The sequence below is a fragment of the Corvus brachyrhynchos genome, unplaced genomic scaffold (assembly GCF_000691975.1).
Source record: "Corvus brachyrhynchos isolate BGI_N302 unplaced genomic scaffold, ASM69197v1 scaffold340, whole genome shotgun sequence".
NCBI classification, from domain to species: Eukaryota; Metazoa; Chordata; class Aves; order Passeriformes; family Corvidae; genus Corvus; species Corvus brachyrhynchos.
This window is the reverse complement of record NW_008235987.1, coordinates 727,444-740,576: the sequence shown is the minus strand read 5'-3', so window position 1 is coordinate 740,576 and position 13,133 is coordinate 727,444. Positions and strand designations below refer to the sequence as shown.

Genomic DNA, 13,133 nt, shown 5'->3' with positions numbered 1-13,133 from the left:
GGGCTCCGGGCGTCCTCCTGGGGTCACGATGCTCCCCTGGGGTCGGGCTGCTCCCCTGGGGTCGGGATGCCGCCCTGGGGTCGGGATGCCGCCCTGGGGTCGGGATGCCGCCCTGGGGTCGGGATGCTGCTCCGGGGTCGGGATGCTGCTCCGGGGTCAGGATGCTGCCCCTGCGGTCGGGATGCTGCCCCGGGGTCGGGATGCTGCCCCGGGGTCGGGATGCTGCCCCGGGGTCGATGTGCCGCCGGGGGCGCTGGTGGAAATCTAAATAGTTCCTAAACTTTCTCTTCTGTTATTTCGGTGCGGCTCCGTGCAGCTTGGGAGTATTTCAATGTTTTCCTTCCTTTTGGGGAGCTGGTCTTCTCCCAGGTGACCCAAACATCTACCTGAGCTCTGTTACCTGCGGAGAAGGTGGATGGGGATCGTTGGCAGTGGTTTGGTGAGTGGCCTTGGGATGCTGCAGGCAGGGGTTGTGGGGTGGTGTATTGCTCGCTGTGCTGCTGACACTCCGTAAAATAACGTGGCTGCTTCCACTGGGAGATTGGTCTTTTTGGATATCAGGCTGGGAGCTTGTCTTGCAGAGGTGTTTTGTTCTTAGTTGCTACTCCGAATAGGAAGAAAAATGAAAGTTCTTTTGAGAGAAAACAGTAGAAGTGTGAGGGCTGGGACAGCTCAGGGTAAAGATCTTGGACTTTGCTGGTGCTTTTGTAGAAGCCTCCTGAGAGTTTGTAGGAGCTTGTTCGTGTCCTGGTGATAACTGGACAGTCTGTGAAAGCTGCTTTTCTGCACTGGATTTGGAGAATATCTGGGTTTGTTCTGGTTGTGTGGGGGCTGTGAGGCTGGAGAGCCGGGATGGGGCAGAGTGTGGCTCTCTGAGTCCATCAGGGAATGAGGGAGGGAAGGGGCTATTCCAGAGTGTCCAAGTGGCAGAGATGATGCATGGTCTGATGTCTGTCGTACTGAGAACAGAGTTTGCAATCAGCTCATCCACTGAGCTATGATCCAGGCTCCTGGGGCTTTGAGCTGCTGATTTTTGAGGATTGAGTCCTGAGAATGTTATCAGGACACAGCAACAGGATGTTGGAAATAAAAAGTCATAAAAGCATTTCCTGTGGCCCAAGCAGTGCAGATAAGTGTCATGCAAAGCTGGTAAATTGAGGATGGAGGGACATGTGGCACAGAGTGTCTCAGTGACAGCGTGTGCTGTGGGTGAGTTCGGTGCTGGGGATGGGTGAGTGTTTTGTTTGCTTTTTGTTTGCTTTTTGTTTGCTTTCTGATGCCTGAACAGGCGTGGCTGGGAGCAGCCGGCCCTGACATAGCATTCCCTTTCCCTTTTCATCTCTTGAGTCACAGCCTTGCAGGATTCAGGCTGCTGCCCCTTTTTTACCTGCTCAGCTGAGATGCATCTGAGCGAAATTGGTCCCACTGAAGCGGCTGCATTTGGAGTTGTGGGGATTTTGGCTGTTCCCTTCCCTTTGCTCTGTGCTTCGTGAGCTGCTGCTGCCCCAGCAGGGCAGCAATGAAAGACTTCTTGGTGACCTACATAATTCTTCCCATGAGATGGGATGACTTCAGAGTGGCTCCCTATGGTAAACGTTTTTCCTTGATTTGGCTGGATCCTCTGAACTGGCTCCAGCATAGCAAGGAGTTTGGAAAGCTTTTCTCTTTTTTATTCCCAATGTTGAGGTATTGTAATACAAAGGGAAGGTCGTACAAGGGCCTGTAGAGGAGTAGAGATCAAGTGAGTGACCAGCTGAGAGTGGCACAGCAAATCCACTCGGAGGACTGGGAGGAAGCTGAGTCCTGACTCCAGCCTGCCCTACTCTGGTCGCTCTGTGCTTGAGAGTTCCAAACCCGGCATTTGCTGTTCCCAAGAGGGGAAAGAGGCAGGAATTTGTGCGGTGTCTGAGCCCCACCACCACAGTGACTCTGCACTCCTTAAATATGTAAAATTAAACTCAAGTTATTAAGGGCAAGGAAGAAAACGAGCCTGTTGCATTTTTCTTACCAAAGACATTTCATGCTTAAATGTGGTGCTGCTGTTTGACAGCTCGTGTTTCTCCGCCGTGCCCAGACACGCTGCAAGTCTCACATTTCACTTCCAGAGCCCTGCAGCTCGGCTTATGTTGCTCGTAAAGCTCGGAAAATCTTGCCCAGAGAATGTGCCCTGGGAGGCAGAGCCCACGGAGGGCTCAGCTCAGGGAGCTGTGGGCTGCAGCCGGCCCCGCTCTGGGCTGGGCTCCTCAGTGAGAGGAGCCGGGGTGCTCGCGGTGCCCCCGGTGCCAGCGCGGACCGGGAGATGTGCTGGGTGTGCCAGCCCGTGCCGGAGCCGGCGCTGCCCTCCCGGGCCAGGATACAGGAATCTCGTGCAACCGGCGGCGGCAGCATTTGGTCCAGCAGCAGGTGCCAAGTGAGGTGTGAGCTGCCAAGGCAAACAGGATCCTGTGGATGGGTTCCTGAGGAGGGGAAGGGCATCGCTGCGGGCGGCGAGCAGCCGGTGCCGGTCTGGATGCTGCTGGCTGGAACAGGACAGGCTCTGGGGAAGAGGCTCCGGGGGTGATTTCAGGAATTGGCTCCCCAGCACTTTCTCACTCATGAAGCTGAGAAGTGCTGGCACCAACTGGGAGAGCAGCCAGGGCTGTGTGAACAGACACAGGAGCTGGAGCGAAGATTTTTAGTGGCAACAGTTGATGTGTGGGAGAAGAAAATGTGTGTGTGCTTAATAAATATTGGCACTCAGCAAGAGCTTATCAGCTAACTCAATGCTTCAGCTTCTGGAGAGCTGAGCTGGCTCTGCCACACTGAGAAGAATCCCTTCAGATCAGTGGATAAATATGAAATTCATATGAAAAATGGGGTTTTTTGAATGGTGCTGATTTACTGCTGCCTGAGCTGTGAGATGGTTCCCACTGCCTTCCCAAGCACACAAAAGAGGCAGCAGCAGTTCCTGCCTCTCCCCACGGCCCAGGCCCCACGGATTGCCTGTGCAGATGTTGTCCCACATGGAAAAGGGCTGAGAATAGAGCAAACCCTGCAAATTTGGTCTCTCTTATTTGCTGCTTTGTGTTGTATGAACTCCTGTCTTTTAGGAAGGAGAGGCACTTTCCCAAGCTGAGTTCCAGAGACTTTTGGGGTTGTACCTGTAGACTAGATGACCTTCAGAGGTCCAGTCCACCATCTGGTCCCCACTGGGACTGACTGTGTATCTATTTCTGCAGCCTTTGAAACCCCAGCAATGGAAATGGTCCCTTGAGGTTGGTTCCCTGTTCTGGTGCACCATTGTCCTAGCTACTAGAATGACAAAACCTAGGTATTCCTTGCCACAGTTCAGCTGCCTTACAACTTCTCCCATCCTTCATTGACAGCTCTTCCTTTCTTTGGCAGAGACAGTTCCCATGTGTGAAGACTTTTAATACATTTCCCTCACTTTTATCTTCCCTTGGCAATCTCTTCCCCTGGCCCAGATAACTCCTGTCACCCTCCCTGAAACTGTCCTGTGACTTGCATCTGTTTTTCTTTAATCCTGCAACCAAAGCTACAAAGAATTCCCTGGCCTGTGGGAACAGTGAAAGGATTGAGTTTCCTGGTGATATTTATATATCCCAGTGTGTCTGGCTACTGTCTGCAGCACTGCAGTGGTCTCTGATTTCTGATGTGCAGCTCTTCTGCAAGACGAGTCCAGCAGACTGAATTTCCGAGCTGGCAGGACACCGTATTCCAAACCTTTTGTCTTTTTTTTGGTTTCCTCTTCCCAGCCCTGTGTGGCTGCAGCGCCGTCCATCTGCACATGCAGGCAGTGCTGAACAACAGGTGTTCTGCAGGATCAAAGCAGGATTTCCCTTTAAATTCCTCCGGCTTTCCAGGGAGCAGCTTTTGATCTCTACCTGTCGCTTTGTTCTTCCTGTGCCCGGTGAAAGCTCATTAAGTGGTGCCTCTGCTGGCAGAGACCTCCTGACCCTCCCCTGCCTTCCTGGGAGCGCCCAGAGAGCTGCAGCAGGACATCACACCACCTCTTGTTTCACATGTGCCTCTCTAGCTTCTGTCTCTGTGTTTCCTGAGGAAGCACTCCCTGGCCAGCAGCAGCAGCCAGCTGGTGCCACCTTCCTCCTGTGCATCCGCAGGTTTTTGGGGTTCTGAGGAAGTCGCTGACATGGATGAAGGTCTGTGCTGCTGTAGCCAGTGTTGTGCTGACAGGTGACCCTGCCCAGGTGTGCCGGAGGCCCAGGTCTCCGGCCAGGTCACTCCGTATCACTGCCCCTGACTCCCCTGACCCTGTTTGGAAACAGCATGTGGTAACTCAGTGTGGGGAAGGAGAAGTTGCACCAGAATTTACTGTCTGTTCTTGCAGGGTGCAATGAGAGGAAAGGTGATTTGCTCCTTAATGTGGTTGAGGCAAATGACTTTCTGCCAGGTGTAACCCAGAGCCTGAAAGCAGGGATTTTGGCAATGTGAACAAGAATGAGTGTAGGGCTCGACTGGTGTTTGTTTTTTGGGGCTGAGACTTGAGGATACATGTTGTGTCTGGTGCTAGAAGGAGACAGGAGTGTGCAGGACTTGCAAAGTAATTCTCTTATTCGGAACACTTGCTGGTACAGAGCAGGGTTGAGGCTTCTCCATCAAGTCCCAGCAAAGACTGAAATGCAGAAACCGCCTCCGCTGTGATTCGAGCTGACAAATGTGGTGATCGCCAGTTAAACCAATAGCTTGTCCTTTAATGAAGGCTCTGTCAACAGCTTGGCAGTCTCATTTGCAGTCTTCTGCATGTCCCAATCTGTCAGAGGCAGGACAGCTATTTTCCTTCCCTGCAGCCCTCACTCTGCCCTTTGGGAAATGCCCCTTTGCCATTTCTGCCTTCTGCCCTCCTGGGCTGGCTGGATTTGCCATCAAAATCAGGTTAAGGAAATTGGAGCTGTTCAGCATCAGACAGTGCTTGCTTAGGCCCTTCAGTATTTCCTCAGAAGATGCCCCAAGCCAGGGCCTGTGTGCTTTGTTTTCCTCTCTGGCTCTCCTGGCCGTGCTCTGCAGCCCAGCGTGGGACTGGTCCCCAGGAACAGCCCGGGCTGAGCTCTCCCTGTGCTGTCCCAGGCCTGGGAGCATGGCTGTGGGGTGTGCTGGGTCACACTGGCCTGTACACGGCAAGCTGGGCCGTGTAAACACAAAGGAACAAAAGTAGGAGTTTCCTCTCCTTCTGTGGTTTTGGCAGAACAGAAACTGCCGTGGTTCTGGTGCTTCCCAGCTGGGGATGGCTGCAGAGAGCCTGCTCTGCATGGGGGTTGCTTTGTGTGAGACCCTCCTGCTCTTCCAACACATCCTGGTCCATCTGCTGAATGCTTTATAGTTTGGGTGACCCCTCTGGGTCCACTGCAGAGCTCCTCATCATCAGCCCCAGCAAGCAGCACATCTCAATTAAGCACAGAGCTTATTTGGGGGTGAGCTGGGGATCGTGCTCCACAGTTCTGGGAAACTCTGGATGGCTGAAATGTTTGCCTTGAGTTGGTGTGCGACGCTCTGTGTCTGAGGTCTGCCCACCCTGGTGAACATGGGGCTTTCAAGCCTTATCTCTGACAAGGCTCTATTTAACCGTCACTGCTCAGAAGAACCCAAACCAAACTGAAAAACAACCTCACAGAAAAAAAATCCCAACCCCAAAAACCTCAAACACACAGAAATGGCAAGCACGAGATGAAGTGGGTTTGATTGATGTTGTTTTTGGAGGTGCTGTGGCTGGAGCAGCAGCCCCATGTTCAATGCTGTGGTCTCAGCCATTTCTGTGCTGAAGGAACCTCTGGGATCAGCTCTGGCTCTGTGAAATCCCCGGGTCAGTGACACATCGGGCAGCTCCACACGCTGAGCCGTTCCCTCAGTGGGGGATTTCAGTGACCAGCATTGCTGTTCTGCCTCCTCCCCACAGTAGCTATTAACGTGGGGTTTTGCTGCCTTCATGTTTCTTCATTGCAGAGAAAAGTGTGCTGGGATTCTCTGCTTCAGCACCTTTGAAGCACGAAAGTGATGTTACAGATCCACAGCGTTTGGGGGCTCTTGCTTGAGGTGTGGATTGATGGGAGACTCGTCCTCAGACAGTGGGTGGCACGTGCTGTGCTGTCGTTATTTTGGTTCTCACTATTTTTTCCCCCTTCTTGGCAGATCTTCTGAATTTGGCTCCTGACTAGAGCTGACAGATGATGGAAACATTTCCCTGGCGATGTCTCTGGGGCGACTCCTCCGTCGAGCCTCTTCAAAAGCGTCCGACCTCCTGACCCTGACTCCCGGCGGCGGCGGCGGTTCCTCCTCCGTGCTCGATGGGGAGATCATCTACTCCAAGAACAATGTCTGTGTCCACCCCCCTGAGCTGCTGCAGGGCATCGGGGAGCACCATCCAGGTGATGGGGTGTTGCAGACACTGCCCACTCTCTCTTTTTCTCTCTCCTGGCTGTTGTTTCTATCAAGTTCTACGCTGTGGGCTCTAAGAAATTAAGAGGTGCCAGTGGGGGACAGGGCAAGGCAGTTTTGTGGAAGACTAAGGAAAGCCATCCGCAGGCTGATCCATCAGCTCTTCTTTTAGTAGGAATATTGGTGATATCGCTCCTTTCTCTTCTGGTCCAGCATGGATTTACCTGGTTTAGTAAGTCCTTTTGTACAGTCAGAAGTTGTCATTTGAGACCAGTAACTTCTGTTGCTCGTTCCTGTCCATGAATTTTTCAGGAAATCCAAGTATCCTCTTGTGCCTGTCATTGCTGCAGTGGCCTCAGCAGCCACTGGTAAAGGGAGAATCCAAAAAGCCTGATTGTGGCTGCATGCACTGGAGTAAATGAGAATAAATCCTGCTCTGTCCTTTTATTCTCATCTGTTCCTGTGCTCTTTCATGTTCTCATCAAAGACCTGTGGCTCTTGGCTTAGCTTCACAAAACGAATTATTCTCTGAACACTAACTCTTGCTTTCATTTTTGTGTGGGTGACTTCTTTTTCCATTGGCTTCCCATGAAAACTGTAGCCCTTTAGCTACACTAAGGTAAATATTCTCGAGAAATCAATGTTCAGCTGGCACTTGAAATTGTTTAAAAAACAGTAGAACTTTTTCATGTGGCAACATACTTTATCATTTACTCTTGATTAGTAAATCTGTCCAGGAAATCCAAGTATTTGCATGTCATTTCTCTGTTCAGTTAGGCCAGAGGGAGCTGAGATTGCTCAGAAGCCACATACAGATTTGAAATAATTTGCAGATACTGAATAATGTTGAGCACTCCACAGTTCCTTTGACAGAATTCTGTCCTGGTAAATAAAAGAGTTTGTTTTGCCCATGTGTAGTGGTAGTGAAGTGACAGGAATCACTGAATGGTTTGGGCTGAGAGGGACCTTAAAGATGATCTCCTTCCATCACCCTGCCATGGGCAGGAGCACCTTTCACCAGACCAGGTTGCTCATCCAGCTTGGCCTTGAACATTTCCAGGGATGGAGAGATGGGGAAAGGGAAATTTCAGGGTTCTGCAGTTCCTTTAGAACGGCTCCATGTCACAACTGGTGCTCCTGTGCTCTCTCTCAGGCTATTTGTGTTTGTACATGGAGAAGGACGAGCTCCTGGGAACCACGCTGATCCTGGCCTGGGTGCCCAACTCCCGCATCCAGCGGCAGGATGAGGAAGCCCTGCGCTACGTCACCCCCGAGAGCTCCCCCGTGCAACGTCGCCCCGCCCGCCACCCCCGGGGCTTCGGCAGCGGCCGGCCCGCGTCCCCCTCGGAACAGAGAGGGGCGGTGACCCTCAAGGGGGACGAGATCCTCACAGTGTCCCAGCTCGTGAGGGACGGGGCCCCCTCCTTGGAAGGGGAGAAGCTGTCACAGAGCGGCGCCCGCCGGTCCCCGCAGCCCCCCCGCAGCGACTCAGGGACCCTCTCCACCGTCAGCTCCCAGGAGGAGCAGAACAGGTCGGAGGGCACGGAGGAGGGCCTGGACTGCAGGGAGGACGAGGGCTCCTTGGAGCTGTCTGCTGATGATGTGAGCAGGGACAGCACTTTTGACTCTGATTCTGATGCCTTCTCTTCCCCGTTCTGCCTCTCTCCCATCAGTGAAGCCCTGGGGAAAAGCAGCAGCTCCGTGTTCCTGGACAGTGAAAGCAGGTGAGTGCATCCTTTCTCTGGTTTCTCTGGGTGCTGGGTGCTGAGCTTGGAGATGCTGAAGGGATTTGAGAAACTTCACAGTGGCATTGAGCTCAATGTCCTGTCTGGCTTCAGACTCCTATGGAATTTACAGGAAACTGTCAGCCAGTTCTGCTTCTGCTCAGTGTACCCTGGCCCCAAACATCCAGGTCTGTGTATGTTCTTTCAGGTGAACTGTCTTGAGCCCTGGAAACAGCATTGCTAAAGTAAACGGGTCCTTTGTTGGCCTCATTTGCTCTGCTGAGGACCTGAGCTTGTTGCTTCTCGTGCAGAGCCACATCAAAGGGCCTGGCTGACTTCCTGAGCCGTGGGCACCCCTCTGGGCCCTGTGTTGACACGAAACCTGCGTGTGGGAGCTTGTTTTGCTGCTGTTCAGAACGTGGTCCTACTTCAGACAGACAAATATTCATTCTTGCGTGTCTCATCTGGGTATTTCAGTCAATGCTTCTCAGTGTCACCTGCAGTAACCGCTACAGGGGGAAAGAGGGCACCTTGGCAAGGGAATAATGAGCAGGAGGACATCTGTATAACTCACTGTTCCCTTACCCAGTGGTTCTGACTTTCTGGACGCTGCCCTGTTGCTGTGTTACTCATTTCCATCTCAGGGAGGATGGGTGTGCTGCGTTCCTGAAGCACCATGGGGATGATTTTTAGCCTACAACTCAACTTTGAAACTACACCTGAAATGAGGAGAAACGAGTTCTCCTTTGTGTGTGTCAACAATGCACAGACTGCACTGACAATTGGAGAGATTTTGCCTCTATTTTACAGGCTAATCTCAAGTCCAGAGAATGCCAGTAAGAATGAGGTTTGTGAGGAAGTATTCTAATGGATTCAATTCTCTCTGGGTATTTTAAAACCCTTCAGTGAGGTGATGTCAGACTTCGTATCAGCTTTGCATTCAAGATGTGCCCCAGCAGGATGCTGCTGGTTAACTGTGACCCACAGGGTTTGCTGGGCTTGAGCTCTGCAGCATCTGTGCCATGGGTTGAGTGGTGGCTGTCCCATCCCATCCCAAATAAAGAAGTCCAGCCTTTGTCAGATCAGTGGGTGAGAGACACCCACTGATGACCATGAGTGAAATGCGCATAGCCTGGCATCTTCTGTCCTCATAGAGGGATTGTGAAGCTTAGGGCTCAAGAATATGTTATTATCCCACAGTAGTGGTTGGACGTGGGAAGAGCGAGGGACATGTTCGGAATAACATCTGAAGTGCTGAACACCAGGAGGCTGAGCTCATCCTGGGGAAACCCCAGTCCTGGCGTGGGCCACAGCCCACGTGCTGTGCCAGGAATGCTGTGGGCTTGGATTGCTCCCGCAAGGAGCTGGTGCAGAAGGGTCCCAGGCAGCGTCCAGTGAGTCAGGAGTGTTGTGGTTTAACTGTGCTGCAACACTTATGCTCTGAGCTGCAAATAGTGTCATGAGAGGAAGGAAATACGGTTTATTGCATCTTCTGTGCCTTGTCTGTGAATTCCTGTGGCATTTCCCTGCCCTCTGCCGGCTTTTCCTCACTGCTGCTGGAGCCCAGACAACTCCAGCCAGGCAGAGCCGGCTCTGCACACACAGCTCCGGGGCCTCCTTGGCTTTGCTTTTTTTCTTCTTTTTTAACTCCTGTGGTGCCAGTCTGAAGCCTCACACAGTGCACGTGACACTCATAATTGGCAGCAGATTAATAAAACAGAGCTTTTGTTGTTTGGGACTTCTGACTTGAAAGGGTTTTGTCCAGTGTGTGCATTTTTTGTGCCAATTTGTTCTTCCCCATTGAGCAGCCTTCCATGGAGTCTGCAGGATCTTACAAGCTGTTGAGTGGGAGATTTAGCAAGAATCCTTTGCAAAAGTCTGGTCAAAAAGCATCTCATATTTCCTGTGTTCATCCCTGCATTTTGGGGAACGGGAGATTGTGTTTTGGAAGTCACCACAAACATGGGAACAGCTTCCTTGTTTCTTAAGGATTTGTTTTGGTTTGGGTTTTTCTGCTGGCTGCTTCCCTTCTGAGCCAGAATTGGAGTGGGAACAAAGTTTGTGCTGCTGGCAGATTGTTTGAGCTCTCTTTTCTCCCCACCTCCCAGTCACCACCTCCTCTCTGCCAGGAGGAACGACTCTTTCTGGTTGTTTCCCTCTGCACTGGGGATCCCTGTGGCTGCTGCAAAAGCTGAAGGAATATGTTGCATTTCAGTCCAGCCAGCTTCCTGTGTGATTAGATATGCTCAGAAATGGAGAAATGGGTCACTGTGGAAGAATTGGGATGTACAGGTACACTTGGATCGGATGAGATTAGGGGCTCGGCGAGCTGCTTGACAGAATCCCTGTGTGACCAGGAGTCACGAGTCCCATCTGTCTCTTGGAGTGTCCCCTGAGGAGGTGGCCTGGCCACCTGGGCATGAGGGAGCCACAAACACTGCAGTGTGTGCAGGATGAGGATGGGGAGGAGGGAGGGAGGTGGGCTGGGGAGCCCTGGAGTTGCACAACGAGTAAGTCAGTTGTAAGTCACCAACTCTCCTGGTAGACCATAAGGAAATGAAAACGTATCCATTGTTTTTTTCCTCTTTGCTTCTCAGTTTGACAGGCTGCCAGGGGTCCCATGCAGCGATCGATGCATCCTCCTCCCGTTTACACAATTCCTGGGGCTGGGAGCAATGGGAGTGTCCCAGCACCAGTGTGCACACTCTTGCTTCTCTTTAGACCAGCCTGGCACACTGCTGCAGAGTGCCCTCATCCCTCAAGGGAAGGTGGCCTTACTGTCCTGGGGCTTGTGTCCTTCTTAACTTTGGGGACCCCTTAGTGCTCCCAACACATGGTTCCTGCAGGAGGCAGCTGGTGTGGGGAGTGCCTGCATTGATGGCAGCTTTGTCAGGGTCTGTGTTTCTGTGGAAAAGGAGGGATTCTGGAAATAAAATCATTCCGTTCTGTCCCTTCCCTCCCCAGTCCCCGTTGTTTGTTGGCTGTCAGGAAACATTTGCCCTGTGGCCTGAAGGACATGAGTTCAGGGCAGCTGCTCTCTGTGCCCAGCTCTGGCTCGCTGCCGCCCTGGGAAATTCCTCTGCTTCCATTTTCCCCATCAGTAAAGTGAAACTAAAAGGCTTTTGTTACATCCAGGCAACCAAACAGCATCTGACACCTCTGTAATGTCCATCCACTGATGCTGCTGGAGTTACTGAACTGACCACGACATCAGATCTATACAGTCGGTTGTGGAAGCACTTAGTGCTCTGCGAGTGGGGTTTGGTTTGGGGTGGGGGTTTGTGCTGTTCCAGAGTGATCTCTGGATAACAGGAGCTTTCATGGGTGCTCAGGCTGCTGGAGGCTTTTCACTCATCAACTGCGATTGCTGATACCTGACAAGCACCACAACAATGCTGACTAGGAGATACAAACACTGGCCTTGGTTCCTTCACTCACTTCACCCGAGGATGCTGGTCAATACAGTCAAAATTTGGACTGAGGAGCCTCAGTGTTGGAATTGTATGAGTGGAGCTTGGGGCAACACCTGGCCAGAGGCTGGAGCTCCACGAGTGGCCCCACAGGTGCTGGGACAGAGGCCAGCAGTGCTCCCACAGCTCTTGCTGGAAAGGACGAGCAGAAGCGGTGTGATCAAGGTGGAATCAATGCAGGAAGGAAACATCTTTCATGAGACGTCAATCGTTTTAGCAGCCAGTAATAAAAATAACGAAACACTGTCATAATGGAGCTGGATGATGGTGAGTTCTCATGTTCTTCAGCAGACATGAATTCATACAGCAGATCGATCACAGACAACCCAGGCAAAGCTCACAGCACGGGGAAAAACTCCTTTGGCGTCGCAGTTGATGCAATTTTTATGGATGTGTTGCACATCCTGTTGTTAAGCCGCTTCTCAGGAGCTCATCAGTAAATGAGCTGCTCCGGGAACGGGTGGGAGCAGTGCGGGCATTGCATCACCTTGTTTTGGCAGCTCACCTGGAGGGCTGAGAGCCGTTCCGACCTCTGCAGCAAAAACAGGAGACAAAATTGTAAGGGAAATGAGCTGAAATTAGCGTGAACTGGCAGGAGCTCTGGAGTCATCAAGAGATTGGGAATTCATCACTGTTGTAACAGAAGTGATTATATTGGAACCAGGGGAATTGGTCACAGACTTTAAAGTCTCCTGTAACTTCTTGCAGCATCTCAGTTTTGAATGATTTCAGCCTTGGGGAGGAGTGCGGGGGGTGCCTGGTCCAGGCTTCAATTCCCCAGGACTTGCCTGAGCTGGTGCCACTTATGATGTAAGACAACGAAGCTTCTAATTCCACTTGTACCCAAACCCATTCCGGGGAAAAAAATACCCGCAAATCCTTTTTCCATCAGAAGGATAGTTCTTTATCCCTTCTGTTTGTGTTGTGGGGTCAGTGTAAGCTTCCCTAAGGCAGGGATGGTCTGTGTGGAGCCGGGCACTGGCAAGCAAAGCTGGCCTGAGCCGTCAGCAGCACTGTGCAATCAATTAAAGTTGTTGCAAAGCTGAGAAGGTTGGACAGATCCAAGAGATTGCAGAGGCATACGGCTCTATCTTGCTTTACATAAATATTTGAATAGCAAGAACATTAATTATAGCAGGTTTGTTTCTTCCCTCTGTTGGGTTGCTGCCAGATTTCATTGGAAGAAAATAGTGACAGCTAACTTGGGATCGGGTATTGCGGCTAAGGGGGTCCGTGAAGCTCTTTATTTGGGGTGTCGGGGAGGGACCAAGAGCGGGTGAGGCCCAAGGGGGAGATCCCACGGCCACGCAGCGGGAGCGAGGAGGGGATGGGGAAGGTCCCCTCAGCCCCCAGGCTTCTGGGGCGCCGGGCGTTGTCCGGGTGTGCTCAGGAGAGCGAGGAAGGCTGAACTGTGCTTCGGACGCAGCTCCATGGGCAGGGCCGATGTGGCTTTCCGTGGAGCCGTGCCTCGTGGCTGCCCTGGCTTTTTCGTGGCCTGTGACCGCGGGTCGCTACCATGGCCGGTGACCGTGACCATCACCACGACTGT

The 13,133-nt window shown here is 52.1% G+C and overlaps 1 protein-coding gene across 3 annotated transcripts in view; it reads left to right on the top strand.

Moving 5' to 3' along the window:
• Positions 1–21: 21 nt before the first annotated feature.
• Positions 22–13,133, top strand: part of TBC1D16 (TBC1 domain family member 16) — a 30,924-nt gene continuing 17,812 nt past the window's right edge. For 2 of the 3 annotated variants that reach the window (XM_017730202.1, XM_008631057.2), the window contains exons 1-3: positions 22–439; positions 6,145–6,380; positions 7,544–8,114. In XM_017730202.1, coding sequence (XP_017585691.1) covers positions 6,203–6,380; positions 7,544–8,114 — 749 coding nt within the window. In that variant the 5' untranslated portion in view covers positions 22–439; positions 6,145–6,202. The remainder of the gene's footprint in view (positions 440–6,144; positions 6,381–7,543; positions 8,115–13,133) is intronic. The other variant, XM_017730210.1, reaches the window with a different exon arrangement.